Source organism: Anas acuta, chromosome 24 (genome assembly GCF_963932015.1).
Source record: "Anas acuta chromosome 24, bAnaAcu1.1, whole genome shotgun sequence".
Classification (NCBI taxonomy): domain Eukaryota; kingdom Metazoa; phylum Chordata; class Aves; order Anseriformes; family Anatidae; genus Anas; species Anas acuta.
Genome location: NC_089002.1, coordinates 4,108,200 through 4,132,310, shown reverse-complemented (window position 1 = coordinate 4,132,310; position 24,111 = coordinate 4,108,200). Strand labels below are relative to the sequence as shown.

General features: G+C 57.9%; 2 protein-coding genes across 6 annotated transcripts; one reads left to right on the top strand and one right to left on the bottom strand.

Moving 5' to 3' along the window:
• Nucleotides 1-1,858: 1,858 nt before the first annotated feature.
• On the bottom strand, nt 1,859-15,185 carry FRS3 (fibroblast growth factor receptor substrate 3). Of its 3 annotated transcripts, none has more exons than XM_068659774.1 (7): nt 14,922-15,185; nt 12,891-13,023; nt 12,571-12,659; nt 11,864-12,050; nt 9,738-9,899; nt 9,181-9,338; nt 1,859-8,384 (listed from the first exon to the last, which is right to left on the bottom strand). In XM_068659774.1, exons 3-7 carry the CDS (start codon nt 12,634-12,636, stop codon nt 7,464-7,466), a joined length of 1,494 nt encoding a protein of 497 aa, XP_068515875.1. In that variant the 5' UTR covers nt 12,637-12,659; nt 12,891-13,023; nt 14,922-15,185; the 3' UTR covers nt 1,859-7,463. The 3 variants fall into 3 exon arrangements, with proteins under 3 accessions (XP_068515875.1, XP_068515877.1, XP_068515876.1); XM_068659776.1 differs by lacking the exon at nt 14,922-15,185 and adding an exon at nt 14,055-14,258; XM_068659775.1 differs by lacking the exon at nt 14,922-15,185 and adding an exon at nt 13,152-13,550.
• A 1,696-nt stretch (nt 15,186-16,881) lies between these two features.
• PRICKLE4 (prickle planar cell polarity protein 4) lies at nt 16,882-24,101 on the top strand. Of its 3 annotated transcripts, none has more exons than XM_068659904.1 (8): nt 16,882-17,355; nt 21,046-21,198; nt 21,316-21,423; nt 21,504-21,641; nt 21,773-21,973; nt 22,218-22,404; nt 22,496-22,804; nt 23,064-24,101. In XM_068659904.1, the coding sequence occupies exons 2-8, from the start codon at nt 21,049-21,051 to the stop codon at nt 23,540-23,542; spliced, it is 1,572 nt and encodes a 523-aa protein (XP_068516005.1). In that variant the 5' UTR covers nt 16,882-17,355; nt 21,046-21,048; the 3' UTR covers nt 23,543-24,101. The 3 variants fall into 3 exon arrangements, with proteins under 3 accessions (XP_068516005.1, XP_068516008.1, XP_068516007.1); XM_068659907.1 differs by lacking the exon at nt 16,882-17,355 and adding an exon at nt 17,384-17,394; XM_068659906.1 differs by lacking the exon at nt 16,882-17,355 and adding an exon at nt 17,811-18,420.
• The last annotated feature ends 10 nt before the right edge of the window (nt 24,102-24,111 follow it).

Sequence of the window (24,111 nt, the reverse complement as noted above, 5' to 3'; positions counted from 1 at the left end):
GTTGTGTTATCTCCTGTTTCCATTCCCGCTCTTACCTCTAGTACTTTACAAAGTCCCAAAATGACCCTGGACGAGAGAAACCCACGGGCTTGCAGAGGAGACTCCATGCACGAAGGATTGCGCTCTTAGGACGACACAGAGGGCCCCATTAGTGGTTTTTAACTGGGCTCCTGCTGGGGAAGAGCTTTCAGGAGGGATTTCCATGCACCGAGGGGTTAAGCTGTGCACGTTACCCCACAACTCTCTCTTCTTTGCTATAATTTGGACAAACCCGCCCTGCACCAAGCGGTGGCAGAACCCAAGGCACCTTCGTGCTTTCCTCCTGACGCTTGTCTCGATGGAAGCCAGGTCCACGAGGACCCGCCAGCGATGGCTGTGCCCTAAAAAAAAAGATCCCGCAGAAGACTCGGTGGTTTCGGAGCCTCGGCCAAACATTTCTGCACCGAGCTCAGTCCCCTGCTCAAACAAACGTGAAGCTCTGGAGTTATCCCACAGGGGGAACCCCTGGCCACCAGCCAGCAGAGGTTAGGATAAAGGATTCTGCCTGGGCACAAGTTTCTCATTTTATTTCCCAAATTTATTGCATTTTGCCCTATTTTTTTTTCCTGTTCCTAAAGGCCACTCTGAATTGCTTCCTTTCTAGTTTCTTCAAGCTGTCCGAGAGGATGTTTTTGACCACCAGCAGCAGTAAGCAGGAGCTGCTCCACCCTGGGACACACATTTACCCCCCCCGGGGCAGGAGAGGTGTTGGGGCAAAAGGAGAAAGAATAGGGTCATGGGGAGCTGTCTGCACCATCAGCCCTCTCCCCCTCAGCAGTTCAGTTTAGGAACACATCACGTGCCAAATATTTCGTGTTCTGGCTTATTATCAGAAGGACAAAATATCTTTTAACTCAAACATTATCTTATCACCGAGGATTGGCACAAACAGCAGCAACTGTTCTCCCCCTGGCCAAAAAAACAGGGGGACAAAAAGGACACGACTGACCGGCGACATGAGGTGACCAAACCTTCCACGGGGAGCTAATTGCTCTTTTATTCAACCTGCGTCTCACCTTTGGAGTCCACAAGAGCAGGGACAAGGCACCCGGCTGTGCCTGGTGACGATGGGAGATGCATCATTTACGGTCACCTTTAAAAAATGTGGTTTTAGTGAAGAGGTTGGCTGGGGGTGGGTTACCACCGACAGGAATCGCTCAGAGGTGGGTAATTTCCCTCTTAGAACCGTGACCGAGTTCATTATAGCCGCTTTTAGGTCGAAATAGCTGCTTTGTTCCTTTCTTCTCAAAGATCAAGCTCCCAAAAAAAACAAAAAACAGGTTGAACACCTACGTCTATCTGCAAAACTCAAAAGCGAGCGCCCTGAAGGCTCAAAAAGCAGAATTTGGATGGAAAACTCCCAGCCTTTTAAAATTGGAGTTCATAAAATTGTGTTTGGGGGTGGGGGGATTGCCTTTTTGTGCGATCCTGGTGGCACATCCCAGGTTACACATGGGTCATGCAGAGTTTCAGCCTGCTCCGCTCTGCTCCGCAGCTGGTGAGGTGTCCAAAGCCAAAAAAATTGGGAGACAGCAGAAGAGATGCTTAAGGTAAAAGCAGCGCTGAGGTAATTCCATCACGGGAAGGAGACCTGGAAAGCAAACGCTGCCAGAAGCCTGGATTGAGCTGCACCAGGACAACTGGTCCTGAAGACATTGGGCGTGCCACAGCCATGCTGCGGGCCCAAAAAGGGTGAAAAGGGCAAATTGCAGGACACGAGGTGGGCTTGGAGAGGCCACGGGCAGGAGAAGGTTGACTTCATCCATCCCGTCCCCCCTCCAAGCAGTCGATGTTAAATAAAAAGGACACAACCAGCGGCTAATCGTCATATTCTGTTTATTCTGTATACATTCGTAGTGCACGTTAAGGTAAGACATGAGCACTCCTCGGGTCACACAGCACTGCTACTGTTCTTCGCCTTTACGGTTACACCCGGATGAAATATAAAGAGGGACCGAATGGATGCCCATAGGAATAACCCGAAGAAGCAATTACACAGCGGGATCAACCCCTCCGCTAAGATCCACCCAGGCCCCGGTGGCCGGAGCCCCGGAGCACCTTCGTTTTTCTGCCGCATCGAAAATGTTCGGTATCAGAGACAGCAGTAACAAGGAACAACACGGAGAGCCACGTGGGAGAAGAGCTCGAGATAACACGGATGCATCTGGGTCTTTCAACTTGAAAAATCACATTCACTTAGGGAAGAGAAAACAAATCAGGCCCCTTCTGAAGAATTAACTTTTTTCTACACCCCGGCTCGTAATTGGCAACTTCAAAGCTCTCGGGATTTCCCCTAATGTATTCAACCTTTGGTCCTGTTTGGTAACAGGAATCTGAACCTGTTCTGCTACCTGCGCGCAGCATTTCACCAGGAGCCACGTTTGGGGGAAAGAGAAACTTCCCAGCAAGACTGGCTGCAGCCCCCTGGAAGCTGAATTTGGACCACGATGAGGCAACAACGTTCATTAACAATCGCTCGTTAATGTTATTTCACAGTCAAAATAACGACCCACGAGGGCTGAGCAGCGTAACGTGGAGGGACAGGGGAAGGATTTGGGGAGAAAATGGCTAAGAGAACATACAGCTGGAGTACCAAGCCCTGCCGCAACGCTCTCCCTCGGATCTCACAGGCATCAGCACACCAAGGAGGTCGCCGCCGCCTTCCCCGTTTTGCCACGGTGAAACTGAGGCACGGGGAAAGGAAACGCGGGGCAGAACCCGAGGTGGGAGCCCTGCTGGTGCGAGACAGGGTCCTGGGGATCGGAGGTATTTGGTCGGTAATCGCTCGCTGGAAAGAAAGACAGCAGGAGCTGAAGCTGGGTTTGGGTTTTGTCCCGGAGGACAGCATGGCTTAGGTAAGAAAAGTGACACTTAGTACTGAGACAATCAAAATCTGCAGAAATATTGATCCCTTAACCCTCACAAGCCAGCCTCTCCTTCGCCACCCCCCCTCCCTGTAAGGCAGATCCAGCTCACAAATAATCAGGCCACCTTTTCTCAAGGGGAAAGCAGGCACATAAAACGGGTTAAAATTAGAAAAGAAAACGAAAAACCCTCCCACAATAAACAACTGGGAGCCATGGGAAGCTACACACCTCCCAGCAGGTTCCTGGGAAAGGGAAGGGTAGAAGAGCTCTTTATGCAGTCACCGGGGAAGAAATATCAGGGGAGAAACTCTGGTTGATTAACTCAGAGCTCAAACAAGAATCACTTATAAAGGTTAAGTCAGTCAAATCATCGCTGCACAGCAGACAGCTGCTTCCACAGCCGTCCCCTGGACCTCGATCCTACACGCAAGAAGACAGCAAAGCAGCACCGCAGCCTCCAGCAGGAGCCACACCAGCTGCGTTTGGTTGCCTAAACCTCCTCTGAGGAACCAAAGAAAGTCTCAGCAAACCCAGGAGCTGCCTGCACACCGCCCCTTTTCCAGGTTCCCATCCACGGATGGAACAGCCGGGCACGAGGGGCACCAGGCGAGGGATCTTTGCAGAACCAAGCTGGGAATTAAACAATCTCAGGGCTTCGCTCAGCTTCAGGGTCCGGTGCTGGAGAAGGCTTCAGCCGTACACCTGCTTGTTCCTTTCCTTTCAGACAACTCGGCAGCACCAGCTGGAGGCACAGCGCGCAGAATGGATCATGCAATCTTAAATCCAGATCTGGGGACGCAACCACAAAGGGTGAGGAGTTCTGCTCCGCGGAGAACATCTTCCCTGCGGGGGGAGAACCATGGCTGGTGGGACAGGAGGAGTCGTTGGCAATCCCTGGTTTGTTTCCCATCCAGGTGAGCACGCACGTGTCCGTGCACTCCTTGGGAAAGCGCAGCGAACTCGCACGTAAGGCTCAAAGCAAGACCTGCAAGATCCATCCTTGCAAAATAAAGAGACAGCACATTTCAGAATTTTCAACCAAAAGAAAACCGTAAGGAGGAATGACTCCAAAGGGCTCTCAGGAGGGATCCCTACTGCCCAATGCTCAAATCAAACTGAAGGAATGAAAAAAAAACACCAAACGCCCCAGCCTTCCGACCTCGTACCGATTTTAACTCTGCAACCGTTTCAGGTCTGACCACTAGAGGAAGCTGCGACACTGGAGAGCTCCACACAGGTGGAAATCCCAGGGAGAAACCCAAACCAGTGACATTTCTGCTCCCAGTGCCCCTAGAACTTCTGCCTCAGTGTTCAAACAATTCTGGTCTGTTCTCGCACCTCCACACCGCCTGCAAAATTGAGGTTTAAGTTACGAAAGGGTCTGGGTCACTTAACGCAGATATTGCTCTGGTGAAGTTTTCCACAAAAGCGAAGAAAAATGAGAAAAATGAGTTGCACGCGGACCTGATGCACACCCTGAAAGCCATGAACGACCGGTTTCCTGGTTGCCCACATGAAGTTTCCTACCGAGTTGCTTAAACATTAAACAACCCCCTGCAAACGGGCTGCGAGCAGCTTTTCATCCCCGAGGCTTTCCGGGGAGGTGGCGATAGCGCAGCGTGAAGCAGAGGATGGAGAAGCGAGGTGCCCACTGGGTTACGATTCTCTGAGAGCAGCCAGCATCAGGTCTTCCTTAACGATGAGAAAATGCAGCTCTTTTTTCCTTCCTCCTCGAAATAGGTGCAGCTGTAAAGGGGGTGCGGGATGCTGGCGGGGACCGGCGGTAAGGGGTGTGCTGCGCACGCACTCAGCTGCTGCCCAAGGCTCTCCTCGCTGCTTCTGATGTCCTCATGAGGTAGGGGAGCTTGGGGATTGCTGGAGGAGGGCAGGAGGCACAGGGCAGACAGCACAGCTCATCAGGAGGATGTGAATGGCAGCAACCCAAACAGCAAGGGCAGCTTTCCCCAATCCGAAGCTAATTCGAGCCACGTAAACAGCAGCCCGGCCCTTCGGGGGACCGCGGCGAGGAGCCCCCAGCAACGCAGCCGTGCTCGTCCCGACACCTCCAGGCACGTCCCAGCCATTGGGGACACGCAGCCAGGTCAGGGGACACCACAGGGAGCAGGAGGTGCCACCAGCAGGTGCCCCAAGGCTGAGCCACACATGAGCTCTCACCCAACAGCGCACACCCAGCCTGCAAACCTGGCCCTGCCACCGTGCTCCGCATAAATGTGAAGCATTTCATCCTTTTTAACCTTTCTGGGTGAAATCGGGGAGTATTTTGTATTTCCCAGCCGGGCAGTGATGCTGTGAAGGCAGGTTCATGTGGAGGCTCCCAGAGCACCGCGCTGCGGGGTCAGAGCCGCTGGAGCTGTCCCGGGGGCGACGCTGACAGGTTAGACACTTCTCATGTAGAAATTAGAAAAATAATTAGAATTATTTAAGTAGTTTGGTTAAGGCTTAATGCAGTTAACTTTAATACATCGAGTGAAACAATTTCTTCTCTCACTTCCTCAAATGGAAGTTTGATAGGTTTAGGGGAATACATTACTTGTCCTTTTCCCTCCACATAAAGTCACTTGGCATACGTATAAAAATATATGACTTGGGTTTCCTTTCGGTTATAAATCACTCGAGGGTTGGGGTGGAGAAAAGAGCATACAACAAGCATGAGAACCTCCCAAAAAAAAGGAAAAATCACTGAATTGAAGCATGTGGTGCACTTTGAATCTCTAGTGCAATGAAGAAGTTGAGGAATCCGTGCTGTGCAGACGCAGGCACGGCACCGCCCGGCATTTGATGCCTTTCTGATTCCAAAAGGGTCCCGTTTCGGCATGACATTGCAGCACGAAAACCAGGCTGAGCTTCAGAAGTATGGAAATTGAGCCCGTGGACCTTGCAGGTTATATGGCTGGCTGACCAGGTCCTGGCCCCTTTCACACCAGAGGCTCTCTGACTTCAAATCAAAAAGCTTTAGGAACAAGGACACGGCGAGGCTCAGCAAACAAGCACTCCACCCCTCAGCTCACATCCCAAGGAAGAAGATGAATGCAGAGAGCAGAAACGTGGGCCTGCAAAGCAACCCCAAGTGCTTAGAAGCAGCTCGCAATGACAAAGTGACCCGGGGAGGGACTGAGCTGCAGCAGGTCGCCACGCAGAGGGGCGGTGGCACGTCCCCACCCAGAGAGGAGCACAGACCCTACACGGGACCTCAAAGGGCGGCCTGACAGCTCAGCTCGAGCTCAGCCCCGGCGTCAACAGAAAAACCCAACATCAAAGGCCACGAGTTTACCCGAGAGCTGAAACTTAGCCCTTCCCAAGGCTGCAGTTGGAGGAAACGCGCGGCACGCTCGCTGGAAACGCAGATCAAATATTTCTCATGGGCCCAGCCAGGCACGTGGGTGGTGGAAACGTCTTTGATACGACTCCAAGCTCGGCTGCCTCGCAGCTCTGCTCGCGCTCCCACGTCTCCCCCACTGCTTCCCTCCCACCCACCCACCCTGCGGCAGCAAATCCCAGTTAAAAAATATAAAATTTAAAAAATAATAATAAAAAAAAAGATTCCTGACTGCTCTTTTCCCCGGCCACAGCTCAGCAAAGCCACCAGCTCTCATCAGAGACCCCAGGCACAGCGCGTGGAGCAAGTACGGTTTGTATTGGCACCGGTTTTTGGCAATTTACCACTGGGAAGGCAAAAGAGCATTTAATAAATAAATAAATAAACGAATAAATTAATCGGCAAGTCAACAGCACTTCTGAACAGCCACCAAAAAAGAACCCTTAAAAATCAAAACAGTGTACGGTACAGTTGAAGGCTTCTATCGCAAACCTGCAATCTCTCATCCTTGCAGTCTTCCCCTCCTCTTTTTAAGCAGGGTGTCTTCAGGAAATGAGGTTTGTGTGATCACAGTGTCTGTGTCCATGGCTGTGTCTCCTCCTCTACTAATTTCTAGAGTCGCCCAATTTAAATCGAATCTGGGAAAGGGCCAGAAGGATGAGAAGCTTCTGCGAGCTTCAAGGAAACAGTGCAGAGGGAGGAAGGAGCAAGGTGAGGGGGGAAAGACTGCAGCGTGAGCTCCCATGGTGTCGGGGACCATGGAAAGCACAAGGCAAGAACCAACTCTGGAGTGGCCTGACCACAGAGCTTGCTGCCCCCGGAGCTGCAAGGTGTGAAATCCACGGGAGATGAGCTTGATTTGCTGTGGAGCTCCCCCAGCACCTCGTTTTTGGGACCACCTGCACTGCCCACGGAGCTGCCGGGAGGTCAGAGTTAGCCCTGCCCAAGGTGGTGCCCGCACAGCACCTCCTGCTGCCACCTCCTGCCCCTCCGTTCACCTCCAACAGCAGCTTCCCACATCCCGTAAGGCTTTAGAAAACAAACTACACGGGAGAGACGGGGAGGGGAAGACGGACGGACAAACTAGCCTTGACATCAGCTGTAGGACCCATCCCATGACACCAGGAAACGGGGTAACGGGGAAGCAGAGGGCGATGGCGAATGGAAGCCACACCGAAGGGCAGGGACCAAAGCCACAACACAGCGCTCGGCAGCCCCCCTCACAGAGGCAGGTCAGTGCTGTTATGTCGGGTTTTGCGTGAAGTCCCGTCGTCCCTCGGCAGGGCCCTTTGCAAATTGGACATGGCTGCTGTCTTTTTGAGGTCAATGATGGCGTACGAGTCCGTCCGGCGGGCTTCGTGGGCAGCGGGAGGCGCGGCACAGGGGGCTGGGGGCTTCGCATGCCCTTTTCGAGGCTCAGCCTCCAGCTCCACCTGGATGTAGTTGAGCTGCCGCGGCTGCTCCAGCCGGGGCCGGGGGAAATCGAAGCTGAAGACGTTGGGCACGCAGCCCCGACGGGGTTTGGGTAAGAAGCTGCCTCGCCGCAGGCTGCTGCCCCCGTGCAGCGCGGCGCTCTCCGAGTTCATGTAGTTCTGCAGGGGATCCTCCTCGCCAGCCTCGGGGTAGCCGTTAGGGGAAGGCGTCAGCACGTCCCCGGCGTCCTCCTCGCCCCGCCGGAGCGGCTGGCACTCCCACACCGGAGGCAGCGAGGGCAAGTTCTCGTAGTGCAGCAAGGCAGCTCTGCGCTGCGAGCAGCCGGCCGAGCCCGCGTCCTCCCGGGGGACTTTCAAGCGGCCGGCCCGGCAGAGGGACGAGGTGGCGGGGGGCAGCAAGCCGTTGACGTTTTCGTAGACGCACTGGGGTGAGGGACACTCACCCTCGCACTCGTTGTTGTTGTTGTTGGGGGCGCAGAAGTGGGTCCTGCACTCCTGGGGGTGCCGAGAGATGCGCCTGTAGTTGGGCGCGGGGCCCAAGACGAATTTCACCTCCCCTGGCTGCAGAAAGACCTGGGGGTTGCGGTCTTCGAGGGAGCAGCTGCGGTTCCTATGAGGGAAAGGAGGGTGGGCTTCAGGCAAGGAGTGCATACAGTGTCGGCCCCTCGGCTCCTGATCACCATTGGCCGTGTTCACGTAGGTGTGGGACTGCAAGGAGAGAAGCAGAGGGACAGTGAAAGGAGAAGAGAAGAGGCGAGGGCGAAGCAGCTGCCAGGAGCTGAGAAAGCGATGGGAAAAAGTGATGATGAAGGAGATGAAAAAAAAATAAATCAGATATTGGAAAGATTTGGGGAAGAAAAGCATAAGTCATTTCTGGATTTGTGCGCCGAGGGAGAGAAAAAAAAGGAGTCCGACTGCAGCAGATACACATCATCTATTTCACACTGGATGCACATGGTACAGAACAAGAAACAAAGCCACCTGAAAAACGTTTCCTTCAGCTCCTTACACGGGATATACGGCAGCACTCAGCCCTACACAGGCTTCTCTGAGAGTGGCTGAGACAAGATAAATTACGGAGGGAAAATCATAATTTCTAAAGCTGAGAATAAAGAGCTGAGCGTCAAAAAATAAACAAACCTGAACTCAGGCACACATTTACAGATCGGTTTAGGGGTTGCAGCGATAGCTGGTGGATAAGGAAATATGAGACTCACAAGCTAAGTGCTGCTGTTAAATAATTGTCAAGTAGTGAACAGATGGGGAACAAGGAAGCCCATCAGCCCACCTCAGTGGAGTGCCTGTTTTAATGAAGCATCAGAGCAGAAGTCTCTGAGACCAAAATGAAGCAAAAGAGAAAAAGGATGGCGAAGAGACAAGGACCCCTGAGGGCCCTTGAGTAAGGACCTTGAGCAGGAATAAGAGAAACCAAGAATTGCACAGGACTAGAAGCAAATCGAGCTCATTGCTCGCAAACAGCAGAATTTAGGGCATCTGTGTTTACCTGCTCGTCAGGCCCAATGAGGGCATGAGTGGAGTCTTCACCCACGGAGGAATGCCTCAGGCTGCTCACGGAGGGGTGGCGGGCTGCTGAGTAGGACAGGGGTTCTCCAGAGAAGCTGTGAAATCCATTGGGAAATCCTGGGACGGTGTAACCCAGACCTGGGGAAGAACAAAGACATAGAGCATCAGTTTGATACAAAAAAAAATGAGTTGACTGTGTTCTCACAGCAAGCTGGCCTCTGCACTGCACTCTCTAAATCAGAATCAGCTGGTCTGGGGAAGACAAAAACCAACCAAAGGGTGACAACCTGGCTGACTACCCAAGGGGTTTGTTTTTTTGTTGCCATTTCCCTGGGAACAAAACACCACATTGCAGACAAGTGGGGCCTTAAAATAAACCCACTACACGGGGCGCACACGGGCACAAAGACACAGGCCAGCAGTGAGGCAGCGCTCGAGAGATCTCCGTGCCCTGCCAGGGGCACTTTGGCACGAGCCATTTCAGCCATCACCCGCGTCTCTGCGCCCGCTTCTCCCCGCAGCCCGAAGGAGCCTTACTGCTGGGTGCCTGGGGGGTCCGGGAGAGCTCCCGCTCGGTGGGGTGAGTGTTCCTGGTGATGACAACCGGCTCCTCCACGACGTTGATGCTGTTACACTGCATCAGGTCCTGGAGCAGGTTAAAGATCTCCTCCGCTCTGGAACACTTGAAGGCAAAAATCCCTGCGGAGTAGCGAGGAGGAGGGTCAGAAAAGGAAGAAAGCAATCCTGCTTTAATCAGAGAAGACATAATTCTGCACTCTAAACGAAGGGGAAATTTGGGTTTCTTTTGCTGAGTTTGACAGAATCAACCCCTGCAACTCACCACTCACGGGAGACCTACTGGTAACTCGTTGAATTAAAGCATCATCGCACCAAATGGTGCGTTCTTACAAGAAAAACAACGAGTGCTTCAATTATCTTATGGCACCCAACCCTAGATGAGCAGAGGTGTGAAAAGGGACGGCTAACCACTCTTGTTTCAGCTCTCATCTTCTATTTTAACTCGCTTGGCACCCTGGCCAATTCTCACTGCCATGGGAAAGTCTGTCCAGTGACTGGTCGAGGCTGAGCTGGGCCCTGTGGGGTGTGTGCAGGAGGGAGGGCCGAGCACGTCACATTTCAGAAATGCATCAAATTGAGAAGTGTCTCCCCAAACGAGCAGCCCAAACCAGAGCTGGTGTGTGCAGAGCAAGCCAATCCCAAGCTGGCACGCACACGCACGCACAGAAGCCATAGCAACGAGGACGGCATGGCAACAGCTGCTGCTACTCCAAAGAATAATGTTTAAAACATTCTGGCCAAAAAAAAAAACAACAAAAAAAAACACAAAAAAACAGCAATTTCTGCCTTATATAAGATGGGAAGCGGCACCAGGAAGCAATCCTCCAAATAAAATTAATGCAGCAGAAGAAATCCTACAAGGAAGGGAGAACTCATCACAGCACAGTGCCATCCCTCTCACTTCTGGCTGCATTCAGACCGATGAGTAAGTGTGTGTCTGCTAAAAACGTCCTAGGATACGAAGAGCAAACAGCTTTATCACCGCTCTAAATAAAACCCAAAAGCACCGACAGCAGAATTCTAATCCCTGATGCTGGAAAAGGCAAAACAGACGACCACAGACAAGCAGTTCCCATGGCTGGCACGCGATGCCAGGGGAGGAAAGCTCCACTTCCATAAATCTGAAGGAGCATACGGCACTACAGATTTGTGCAGTGCTCCACAGACACCAAACACGAACAGTCGTGCAGAGTCCTTGTGGATAAGGAGTTTACCAACACGTTAATAGAACGAGGAAACAAACTTTTTTTTTTCCCCTCCCCTCCTGGGATGCATATGCCAGGAAAACGCTCAGCTCTTTAAAAGCAAGAGACAGACTGGTGGGGGAACTCGGAGGCACCAGAGTAAAACTGGAGTCTGCGCCCGGTGCTGATGACTTGGCACACAGTCCTGGGTGACTCACTTCCCTCTTCTATGCACAGCATCCCCGTGCATAAAATCAGCAAAACGCACCAGTCCCTTCCCCTCTACATTACGGAGCGCTGCCAGACACAAAATACAAAGCAGTCAGGAGGAACAGCGCTCGCCAAAGCAGAGAGATTGTGGTGAAAAGCAAACGGCGTTTAAACAACTGCTGCTACTGAGGGGCGCTTGAGAGCGCTGTGAAATAATCGGGTACTAAGAGGGGGCTGGAGAAAGGTGCAGCTGATGTCCCAGAGCTAAAAGATGCTTGGCAAAGCTTTAGTCTTGCAGAAAGCACTTCCCAGCACTGAAACATGTCCAGCAGCCCCTCCTACCACGGCTGTGCATCCTTTGGAACTGACCGGGTAACTAATACTCTCCTTGATATTAAATGTGTTCCATCCGAGGGAAGCTTGAGTTCAGTCCTGTTTCACTAATTACCTCGAGTGCAAGCACACTAGCAAAATGAGACCATGAGATTTATGACCATGACCAGAGCTCTCATTAAGTGTTTTAATTGGGAGGATCGACTGCATGTGCATGCCCAGTCGTGTTCTGGGGGAACAGAGGCTGCAGAAGGACCTGTGGATTTGTTAGATGGGGGAATTTGGGAGCATCGGCTCAGCCTGGCTGCCAGGGAGCAGAAACCTTGGAGCTCCTTCCCCCAGGAGACGAGCACTCACCCTGCCCCGTCTGGCAGCGGCGGCCGCTCTCGAAGGAGAAGAGGTTGGAGTCGTAGCCGTAGCGGCGCAGGCAGAGGTAGGGCCACCGGACCGCGTCCCGCTTGTGAGTGTGCAAGATGAGCTCCGTCTGCGTCAGCTCCATGATCCCAGACCCCAGCTCGTTGCCTTCATCGTCCACGTTCGTTACCTGCGGAGGCCAGGCACTGCTCAGCAGGAAGCTCAGGGTGTTGACAAGCATTAAAAAGCAAATGGCCACCCACAAAGATCCTCTGATTCCCATGGATTCCCCTCCAGCTCCCGAGATGACTTTATCTCGGCCGAGAGCATGAATTCATCGCTGGCACCAGGCGCCAAGGCGGCAGCCCTGGAGACTGTGCGCTTGGCAGTTCAGCTGATGTGCCTCAACAAAGCCACTGGAACACAGCCCTGAGCAATAAAAGGTTTCTCTCCAGCTCTCCATTTCCTTGCTCAGGCTGAGTCTCAGCGCAGGGGAAATTTCTGCTGCAAACACAAAGGGATTTGCAGCAGAGGATGCTTAATAATAATAAAATAAATCAGCAGCATGTTTGCAAATCTTATCAGCTGAAAGACTTATCTGCAGGAGCAGAGTTTTTCGTTACTTTCATGCCTGGAGCCCGACCCACGCTGGGCTTTGCTAGCAGCCAGCCCTGCCAGATTCTGCAATGGGGCTGGGGTCCAAAACCTACCTTAAATTTGCTGGGGTGGTTGTCTGGGATGCTGTCTCTGCACAGACAACTGCAGCAGCTCCCCATGACGTCAGCAGGAGAGGTAATCCCTGGGGAAAGGCCACAAACCAGAAGACAATCACATTTCCAAGCCAACTCCTCCCACCCCCTCCCAACAAGCAGCATTCACAGCCTGTGTCTTCCTCCCCCCCTCTTCACACAGCTCGGTATGTCTGGATCTCAAACGTTGGTGCTTTGAGAGCTTTGTGTTCCTCGATTACTAGACACCACGTAACACAAGCCTAATAAAAGCCTAATAATAATAACAGCAGCTTGCTTACCATTAGGCAACTGTTTGGGTGCTTTTGGAGGGTGAGAAGAAATTCCCACTACTGTCCCTCTATCTCCTTCGGGACTTCATGGCAAGGAGGTGTCAGTCACCTAGAGCACGAGGGAAACTGCCCCATCTTCCCCCTGGAAAGGAAATTAAAGTGAAGGAGATCAGTAAACCAGGGGACAATAAGCACGGAGGAAAGCGTCACTGAATTTATCCTCAAATATCCCGAGGAAAGGAAGGCACGTGTTGGTTTTTTAATAGCTACCTGCACTTGAATGAATACGGGGAATAACTCAGCACTCGCTGCTCCTAAAATGCACAGCAGGCTTAGAGCAGGCATCAGATGTTCAAACACACTTTGCACGGTGAGTGTACATCATCCTGCTCTGCTAGCTGTGCCAATTTTCTAACAAACTTATCAAGAACTCAGCACAGACACTAGGCTCGACGACATCCCAACGGGCAGAGAGCAGCGAGTGCTTTCAACGCAGAACTTCTGAAGAAATACCAGCTAGAAAACCTAAAAATGAGACGTTTTCCTTCTTGGCTTTGGGACCCTAAGCAGGAGAGGTGAGGACACGAGGGATCACACACATCTGCTGCTTAGGAGCATGAAGGCGTCTTCGTCCGATGGGAAGCCCTCAAGGGTCTGAGAACAAGTGGCCTTAAAAGCAAGTAAACACAGCAGCGGGTCTGTTTTGGACTAAAAAAAGCAACAAATGCCCCAAAACTCCGCTATCTGCTAACAGTAAGTGCAAGCGTGAAGCACGCAGGAATGACACGCCTAGCAGTGAGGAAAAAAAACGGGAATTTTGGTGCAATTTGAACGGACCCAGGTTGTGTTTTGACACCAAAACACAACCTGGGCGATCTTCCCGGGCAGCTCCGGGTCACTTTGCCTCAGCCCCAACACCTCGGGAGCTCCCTGCTGCACCCAGACCCCGCAAAACCCTGCGGAGGGGCAGCAGGGCCACGGTTTGGGTGTGCAGGAGGAGCTCGGGCACCAACCCAGCGGCTGCCTCCTGCCCCTCGCTGCCTGCGGGCACCCCAGGAGCAGCAGCACCTCGAGCCCTGCACCCAGCGGGGACTGACCCCAGGGTTTGAGCAATAATTTAGCACCAGATTTGAGCAATAATTTAGCAGCAGGTTCCTCTCTGCTCCGTCTAACCCGGTCAGCGGGGGCCTCGTCCTCTACAGCCTCTGCTCTCCTCCTCCCATATCATCAGTAAAAAAAAATAAAATCCTGTAGAAAACGAGTTATTTTTGCCTCCTTCTTCTCCATTCCCCTCCAGTTCCCCCAACACCCAGCTCTCTTTCCTACAGGGGCTCCTGGCTGGGGGCCTGATAACGAACAAAAATTAATTGTCAGACCTCCAAGGAGGTCCCAGCTGCCGACCCCAAACCCTCCCCAGCCCTCGGGCAGACCCCAGCCTGGGGACAATGCACCTGCCCCCAGCCCATGAAGCCCCCAACTGGGGGGGCAAGGGGGAAACTGGGGAGTTGGGGAGGGGGGCAAGGGGCAGTGCAGGGGCAGCATGGAGGGGAGGGGGTGGAGGGCTAGGGGGGGCGGCTCAGGAACCCTAGGGGGGGGCCAAGACTTATGAGGGGGAGCGCAGGATCCCGGGGGAAGGGGGCTCAGGACCCCCAGGGTGGTGTCAGGACCCCTGGGGGGGTGTGGGAAAGACCCCCAGGGAGGGATTCAGGACCCCAGGGACGGGCTCAAGACTCTGGGGGCGGCTCAGGACCACCGGGGGGGGCTCTAGACCCCCGGGAAGGGCGTAGGACCCCGGGGTGAGGGGGCTCAGGACCCCCGGGATGGGCTCAGGATCCCCAGGGTGGTCTCAGGACCCCTGGGGGGGTGGGAAAGACCCCCAGGGGGAAGGATTCAGGACCCCAAGATGGGCTCAAGACCCCCGGGATGGGCTTAGGTCCCCCGGGGGGGGGATTCAGGCCCCCAGAGTGGTCTCGGGACCCCCGGGGTAGGCCCAAGACCCCCTGGGGGCCTCCCCCAGCGCCTCACGGAGCCGCTCTCTACCTGAGGCGCTGCCCGGTTCCGCCGTCCGGGAGCCGAGGCGAGGCCCGCGCCCGGAGCTCGGCGCCGCTCCCCGCTGCCTCCTGCCGCACTCCCCCCGGCCCGGCCCGGCCCCTGCCCGGCCCCCCCCCGGGCCTTGGCTGCGGACCGGGACCGGGCCGGGCCCCGCCACCGCCTCCGCTCCCCCCCCACCGCCAGGCCCGGGCCGGGGTCCTCCGGGAGCAGCGAGTTGAGCGGCCGCCGCCTAGAGCGTCGCCCGCTGGGAGGACCAAAGATGGGAGGGGGTGGGAAGGGGGGGGGGGGAGAGGCCGCTGGGGGGCGCGCGAGGGACGCGGCGCTGCGGGAGGGGCGGGGCTAAAGGGGAGGGGGCGGGGCTATGGGGAGGGGAGGGGGGAGGGGAGGGGGTGTGAGGGGAATTGAGGGGCCTGAGGGGGCAATGGGGGTGATAGGGGGGTTAATAGGGGCTTATGGAGGGGGTAATGGGGGTTTATGTGGGCTTATTGGGGGCAATAGGGAGTTGTAGGGGGGCAATAGGGGCTTATGGGGGCATAATAGGGGCCTATGGAGGGGGTGATAGGGGTTTTTGGGGGTAATAGGGGGGCGATGGGGGCTTATCGGGGGGGAAAAGGGGCCTATAGGGGGCAAAAGGGGCTTATGGAGGGTTGTAGGAGGGCAATCGGGACTTATGGGGGTTAATAGGGGCTTATGGAGGGGGTAATAGGGGTTTATGGGTGCTTATAGGGGGGCAATGGGGGCTTATAGGGGGACAATAGGGGTTATAAGGGGGCAGTAGGGGCTTATGGAGAGGGTAATGGGGGGCAATAGGGGCTTATAGGGGGTTAATAGGGGCTTATGGAGGGGGTAATGGGGGTTTATGGGGGTAACAGGGGCTTATATGGGGCAATAGGGAGTTATAGGGGACAATAGGGGTTATATGGGGGCAATAGGGTCTTCTGGGGGCATAATAGGGGTTTATGGAGGGTTGTAGGGGGGCAATGGGGGCTTATGGGGGTTAATAGGGGCTTATGGAGAGGGTAATAGGGGGGCAATAGTGAGTTGGGGGGCAATGGGTGCTTATAGGGGGCAATAGTAAGTTAGGGGGCAAAAGGGCCTGTAGGAGGGTAATAGGTGTTGTAAGGAGGCAATAGGGTCTGATGGGGACATAACAGAGGCTTATAAGGGGCAATAGGGGTGCAATAGGGGCTTATGGGGGGCAATAGGGGCTTGGGGGGCATAATAGTGGCTTATAAGGGTCATTAGGGGTTTATGGGGACAGTAGGGCAGGAGAGGGTTTGGGGGGGTCAGTGGGAGCACCGGGCAGTGCCCCACACAGTGACTCCCCCACCAGACCCCACAGCCCCCGGCACACCCCAAACCCAGGGGCACCTCGTGGCGCTGCCAGGGCCAGGGCCTGGCTGGAGCCGGAGCCGAGGTCGCGGCCCCCTTGCGCTGCTAACGAGGACTTTGCTCGTTAGCGCGGAGGGGGCAGGCGGGGGCAGCCGCGGGGGCCCCCCCAGTGTGCAAAGTCCACCAACGGGTGCGATAAGGCCACGAGCGAGGTGGCCCCAAGCAGCACATCGACCTCCCCGCGTCCCCTCTGACCCCGTTCCCTTTTCCCCGCTGCTTTCCCATCCCCGGGGGGATTTCACGGAGCCCCAAAAACCCCAAAATGCTGTGGGACAGCGCCAAAACCCCACACCGACACCACCATGTGTGCCATGGAGCCTGGCCCCATCTCCGGGGCATTTTCCATCAATTTTTCAATTTTTACAAATTCGCCCCGCTCTTTGCCCGGGTGCCACGGGCGCAGCCGAAGCCACGCGAGCGGCTTTTGGAGAGGGTCAGGGGAGAAGAAAATTGGGAGGTGTGGGTTACGCCTCCCAAATTGGGGCCGTCACGCCGCTCGCCCTCTTTCATGAAGCTCCGGCTCTTTCTGATGTAGGCAGGAAAACCCAAATCACCGCGCATGAAAGGCGCCCCGACGGCAACCCGGGCTGAAGCGAGCCGCGGGAAGGGCGCGGACGCTCGGAAAATGAGAGGTGGCGAGAAAAACAGATGTCATCCGCGGCTCGCTGCCCTGTAGGGTTAAACCTCCTCCCTCCCTCCCCCCATTTCTCCAAGCCTTTGCTCTTCCCCTCCCCGCCCGCTGCTCCGATTCCCTGCCATTGGCTGCCTCTGTAGGTTTAGGCTAAAAAGCCTGTAATTAGGACCCCAGCTGACACAGATCCAGTTTCCTGGGCAGGCAGATTAAAAAAAAAAAAAAAAAAAGGAAAAAAAAAAAGAAAAAAAATTAGTTTCCCTCGCTCGGCTTGGATGTTTTCCTTTCGCTTTGCGAAGTTTGCCCAGCCCAGGCTCCCTTCCCTCGCCTGCGTCGGAGCCGCTCGGGTGCTCGGGGCTGGACGGGACGGCGGAGCCCAGCACGGTGGGGAAGGGGCAGGTAGGTGGGCAGGGGTCCCCTGGGGTGGGGAAGGGGCAGGTGGGTGGGCGAGGGGGTCCCTCGGGGCGGTTCTTCCCCATACGGGGGCTGAGGGAGCCGGGGCTGGAGGAGAAAAGCTTCGGGACCGAGGGGAAATGGGACGATTTCCCCATCCGGGAATTGTTGCGCGGGGAAAGGCAAGGTGGGAGAGCCGGGAGAGGAGAGGGAGGGGGGTTTTTTGGCTGGTTCCTCTCCGGGAAAAACAGGCGGCGGGGAGCAGGGAGCTCTCTCCACCCCTGAGGTCTTTGTCTTTGGGGAAAACAGCCCTGCAGAGCCCCCCGAGAGCAGGGGACGGTGGCGATGGAGCCACCAAGGCGCCGCCGTCCCCAGGCTGGAGCCCGCAGGTGCAGGGGGCTGGGGGCTCGCCCCGAGGAGCTGGGGGGGCACTGGGTCTGCCGGCACCGAACCCGCTGAGGGTCCCCACGGGGGGTTTTGATGTCTTCTGCTCTGGCTTGGAGGGAGCGGGGTGTTTTGGGGCTGGCCGTGGAGCTTTCTGCTGGTGGATGAAACCCACCTGGGGCAGGGAGCGCGGAGCCGGGTTCGGTTCGTCCCCGCGGACACAGGAGCGAGAGCATTGCAGCGGGTTAATGGGTTACTCACTGCTCCCTGCCGAGCTGGGACGGGGAAAAAAATCCCTAAAACCCCCCTGCAGCAGCAGCACTTCCTCCTGCGAGCAAACAAGCCACACACCGGGGGTCCCCTGCGGTCACTTGGATGGCACCGTGCCGGGTGGCGGGGCAGGAGAGGTCCCTGGGATCTGTGCCACAGCACCTGGGCTGTGCGCTGTCTCTGTCCCTCCTCGCTGCCAGCCCTGGGGACGGCTGTGCCAGGCACCCAGGCACCGATCCTGCTCCTGAGGGATTTGGGGACCAGGTTGGGGCAGCCTGGTTTTGGTTGCTCTGCAGGACGAGCTGCTCCGGCTCGCCTGGCCAGAGCTCAGCTTATCTCAGCCCGAGCGCATCTCTGCAGCTCCATCGCCACGCACCTCCGCTGCAGCTGTGTTGACGGGAGCAGAAGCACAAACAGGTTATGGTGGGGGTGAGGCGCACCGAGCCGTGCCAGGGCGTTGGGGCGCTTGAAAGGGGATCCGGCCTTTATTTTTTATTTTTTATTTTGGTGATGGCCAGCAGATGCTTTTCCTCAGGGCTGGGGAGCCGGGGAGTGTTTGGTGGAAAATAGGACGGAGGTGGCTGAAAGCGGGTCGGGGAAAAGGGAGCAGTGCTTCAGAAAAAAACGAGGGCTGTGGCAGGGATGCAGAGCAGCCCCTGGCCGGGCAGGGAAGCGGGAGGCTGCGCTGAATGCGAATGGGCCGGGGTGGCTGCGCCGCACGGTAACGCTGCGACCTTGGCAGGAGAGGGCTGGCAGCCCACACGCACTCCCACGGCCAGCCGGGGACTGGGGCTGCTCCCAAAGGGGATTAAAATTCCCCTGGGTTTCAGCCTCTTTTAGCCAGGGAGCTGCAAGCGCTTCCCAAAGAGCACAGAAATGGACTTGGAGCAGGACGGGGAGCGCTGCGGGGCCACCGAGCCAGGCGGTGCCGGCACCAAAAGGCACCGAGCAGGCAGGGGAGCATGGCAAGGACAGCGCCCATCCTTTAGAGCGGGTGCAGGCTGGAGGAACTCCTGGGGCAGGACCAGAGGCTTTTGAAGCCCGTGGAAGCTCCACGGGGCGGCTCTCAGCCCGTCCGACTGGTCCCTCGCGTGGCCCTGCTGGGGGGACGCGCCGTGCCGGCGGGGAGGAGCAGGTCCCCAACGCGCCCTCCTGCCACCTCCCCTGACGCCAGGGCTGGTGGCCCCGCCGGGAGCATCCCGCATCCTTCCACGGGCCGGCAGGGCAGGGCGATAGCAGGACTGCCCGCCGGCGGCGAGGAAGGAAGAGGGGACGGGAGCAGAGCAGAGGAGCCGGACCTGTCGGGGCTGCCTGGCTCCTTAGCATGGGAGGCGCGCAGCGCTGTCACCGTCTGGGGCTAATTACAGGGACTCGTTCGCAGCCCAGACGGCTGCCAGCCGGCGTAATCACATCAAACCGGGCTGGGCTGGGCTCCCCCAGCACGGCCCCATTGATTCACGGCCCTGCCCGCTCCGTTCTCCCCAGCCTTACCCCGCTGCCAGCCCCGGGACGGGGAGCCCCATGCGCCCTGCTGCCTCCACGGGGCATCAAAGGGGGCCGGTGACAACAAAGCCCCAAGAGATTAGACAAAGGCAGCTTGGAGTCTTAATGACCCAAGCAAAGCCTGAGATGGCCATCCACGTCTCATGGGGAGAGCAGGGCTGTGTTGCCAACGGGGACCAAGCAGCAGCAGATCCAGGACGCTGGACCCACGGGTGTCCTTAGCCAGCACCCCAGGGACAGGGGCCATCCCCCATCGCAGCTCCAGAGACCAGGTTGTTCCCTGATCCACCACCAGCAGCCCTCGTAGAGAGGTCCTCACCAAGGCAGGGCTCTCTTTGGGCTGTAAATACGCAGAATTGGCTCAGACACCGTCTTCGCCCTCGGTGCAGCCCGTCTGTTCCATCGCATCGGCCGGCCGATGCCGCGTTAATCATTGAGCTGTGCACCAAGGCAACCTGAGCAACCCGGCTGATCCCCCCAGCTCCCAGCTGGAGCCCGGAGCAGAAGCTCGGAGCCGGCCACCTTTGGGTGCCCTGAGCTGCTGCGTGGAGGAAGGCGCTGAGAGCTGGGGGTGTTGAAGCTGTTTTATGGGAGCAGCAGCAATGGGGTCGCTGCTTCTGTCCCGGAGCGCCCAGCAGGGACGTGCCACCTCGCTGCGGAGGAACGAGCTGGGTTTTGTGGCACGAGGAGACCTGGAGCCACCTGCCAGCACATGGCCGCGTGGCTTGAGGGTCACCAAAGCACAGCTCCAGCTCACGGAAAGCAGGTCCCTGCTGGGTGCCCGAGCGAGGTGGCGATGGCACGGTTGGGGACTCGGGGTGCAGAGGGGCGCAGCGTGGCCCCATCCCTCCCACCTCCCCCCCTCGTGGGATGCCCTGCAGAGCACGCATGGAGCCACGGCCTCGGCGCCTCGCTTGGTTTTGGAAAGCCGAGGCAGGAAGGAAGCGAGCGGTGACAAGTGGCGCGTGGGGAGGAGGGGACGGATGGGGACGGCCGGGTTTCCACCCCGGACCCATTAGCCAGGCAGGCGGTGGCGGCTGGGCGAGCCGGCTGCCCGGGCAGGAACAGCAGCTTGGGGCAGAACAATAGCAGCCCAGGGGGAATAAATTATTTTCCACTGAATTGGGCTAGACCTCGGTCTCCTCCCACTGCTCCGCTTGGGGACAGGCCACTAAACCAGGGATCGGCCGTGGGATCAGCACAGGGCTGGGGGCAGCCAGGGAAAATCTCCTGCTGTGGGTGAGCAAACAGGCAGCGGGGCTTCCCGAAACCTCTTCCAGGCTGAGCACAAACACCCAGAGTCTCCCCCTTGTGCAGCTTCACCCCAACACCAACAGCCCCAGACCAGTGAGCACCTCGGTGTGGGTTTGTTTCTCACCCTTGCCGAGAAGGGAACGACCCCCCCAAAGCCCTTGCCCCTCTGTGGACATTCAGCAAAGGGTCTCGAGGTCTCTTTGATGACCCCTCCTGGGGCCACCCAGCCCCCTTCTCCCCGCCGTGCCGCGGGTCTCCCCCAACTCCTCTCCTCTCTCTCCACAGCTCATGTCCCTGCCGAGCCCCGCATGGCCCCAGCCGGACGAGCCCCCCCCCTGCGGCACCGCCACCGGCCTCCCCCCAGCCTCGTCCGACAGCGACTCCGGCTGTGCCCTGGAAGAGTACCTGGAGCCCCCCGCAGACCCCGCGCCCCCCAAGGTGGGCAGCGCCTGGCCCTCGCGGGGCTCCCTTTGCTCCTGCTCTGCCCCAAAGGGGCGAAACCGCTTCATCCCCCCCAATCATCCCCCCGTTTGTGTCCCCGCGCCGTGTCCCCAGGTCCCCGCGTGCTTTGAGAGCCGCTCGCTGGATCCTGCCTCTCCCGCTGACCGGAGCCGGCTCCGCGTCAAAGCCCTCCTGCAGCAGCTGCCTCCTCAGGACTGCGATGTAAGAGACGGATTTATTCGCTGCTGCCCTCCCCGGGGTTTTATTTCCTCGCTGTCCCTCACCTCTTTTACCCCGTGCAGGAGCGGTACTGCCCCGGGCTCGCCGAGGAGGAGAGGAAGCAGCTCCGAGCCTTCAGCGCCCGCCGCAGACGGGAGGCGCTGGGGCAGGGGCAGGAATGTCCCGTGCCAGGTCCCTGCCACGGCTGTCCCTGCAAGGAGGTGAGGTGTCGTCCCCCGGGGGGCTGCACGCCACCAAACCGTCCCCCAAAAAGCAATCCTGACCCCCAGCCCCCCAAAAAAATCCTGCCTGACCCCGAGTCCCCCCTCCTCCTCCTCTCCGTACCTTGCAGTGCGGCCGGAGGCTGAACAAAGGCGACCCCGGGATTTCGGCGTCCCGGCTGGGAGACCACTTCTGGCACCCGTCCTGCTTCTCCTGCCACTTCTGCCGCCAGCCCCTGGTGGATCTCATCTACTTCCAGCAGGACGGGAGGATTTACTGCGGCCGGCACCACGCCGAGCTCTTCCGACCCCGCTGCGCCTCCTGCGACCAGGTGGGTGCCAGCGGGGAGGATGCTTTTAGTTCCCTTTTTAGTTTTTTTGTTTTGTTTTGTTTTGTTTTCCATCATCCAGTGCTCCGTGCTTGGCCAGGAGCTGCAGGGCAGGAAGAAGGATTCCTTCCCGAGCCCTGCGCGGAGCCCCACGCCTGCCCCAAAGTCCTTCAGCCCCCAAAAAGCAAGCAGTGGGCAGCGGGTTTTGTGTCCGGCTGCTACAGGATCGGGTTTTTTCCCCCTGCAGCTGATTTTCATGGAGGAGTGCATCGAGGCAGAGGGTCGGCGCTGGCACCCGGAGCATTTCTGCTGCCTGGAGTGCGAGGCGCCGCTGTGCGGGCAGCGCTACGTGATGAGGAGCGGGCGGCCCTGCTGCCGCGGCTGCTTCGACAGCCTCTTCGCCGAGCCCTGCCAGGCCTGCGGGGACCCCATCGGTACGAGCAGGGTGGGGTTGATGGATTTTTTTTTTGGGGGGGGGAGGTGGTGGCGGGGAGAGCCCCTCGCTCACCCGCGGCCACCCCTCAGGTGTCGACAGCGAGGAGGCCACGCACCAGGGGCTCCACTGGCACGCCCGAGCCCCCTGCTTCTGCTGCAGCCTGTGCCGAAAGCCGCTGCGGGGGCAGCCCCTCACCGCTCGCCACGGGCGCCTCTTCTGCTCCGAGAGCTGCAGCCTGGGGCTGGACGCGGTCTCCAGCGCCTCCGACTCCTCCGATTCGGCCTTCGTCTCGGCCCCGTCCCCCGACTCGACGCCCCTCTCCCGAGCCGGCCACGCAGCCAGGCCCGCGCCGGGGAGCGCCTCGAGTGGAAGCGAGTGGAAACGGGTGGAAGGCGGCGGTAGGGATCCGAGCGCGGCGTTTTCAGGGTGGTGGGAGGGAGGTGGAAGCAAAGCCAGGCTCTGCTCGGCTGCTGCAGAGCCCTGGGGTGCTTTTGGGGCGCGTGGTGTGAGCACTGCACCGATCGGGGCCGCAGCAGCAGTGGGAGCTGCGGGTGGGTTGCAGCAGCCTTGTCTTGCACCCCGAGCAGCCCTCGCTGCTGAACCAGGGTGGGCTCGGCTCCCTCCTTCCTCACCCTTCCTCGCTTTTCCTTCTTGCAGAGGTGTCTCCAGATCAGGCCTCCCTGCATCCTGCCTTCAGGAGCCTCCAGGACCACGAAGCAGCCACGGAGAGGAGCCGGGACGCGGCGCACGCAAGGATGCAGGGGTCAGGGAGCAGCCCCCAGCCCAGCACAGAGGGGCCCAAGGGGCTCGGAGCCCCAGCCCCCCCAATTTCGGGGGATCCTGGTGCCCGAACACCAGCAGGTGACGGAAACCCAGCCCTCCAAGCGGGGCTGTCCCCTGCCCTACACAGCCCACGGCCGGAGGACACCGACCTGCAGGACATCACGGAAGAGGACGACTCCTGGTGCCCCACATGCTCCTCATCTTCGGACTCGGACTCGGAAGAGGAAGGCTTCTTCTTCGGGAAGCCCATTCCCAAGCCCGGGATGAGCTCCCTGGGCAGGGAGCTCCCGGAGCAGGCCAGGGGCAGGACGGCGAAGCCGCGGGGCAGCAGCAAGCACTGCAGCGTGTCCTAGGGCCCCCGCGCCTCGCCGGGGGAAGCACTTTGCACGGTATTTAAGCAGGAGGACAGCAGCTGGAAGAAGGGGAGGAGGGGGGGGTCCTCGTCCCCCTGCCGTGGTCTCCGTGCATTCCAAGCGCGTTTTGGACACGGCCCAAAGCCGGTGGGGAGAAGCCGCCGGGATCCTTTCACCGGTAGCCGCAGGCGAAGCACAGCCTGCCCTTCCTGCCGGCCTCTCCCGCAATTAGGAACAGGTAAAGCGAGTAGGGAGCAGGGAGGCAGCAGCCCGCACCGGGGCGCGCTCGCCAGCTCCCGTCCCAGCCAAGCTGGCAGCCTCGGAGAGCAGCAACGCAGCCGGGAGGGCGGCTGGGGGCTTAGGATGAGGGCAGGGGCTTCTGCCTGACTCGGACAGGAGGGATTTATTTGGCCCCTGGGGTCAGATCCTGACGCCGGGTGGGGGTCTCTCACCCGCAGGGACTCTTTGGAGGGGTGCTGATGCTGTCCCGTAGGGTGCTGCCACCACGGGGAGGGGACGGTGCTCCAATAAAGCTCAGCTGAGACCTGAACGCAGGAGAGCCGATGGTG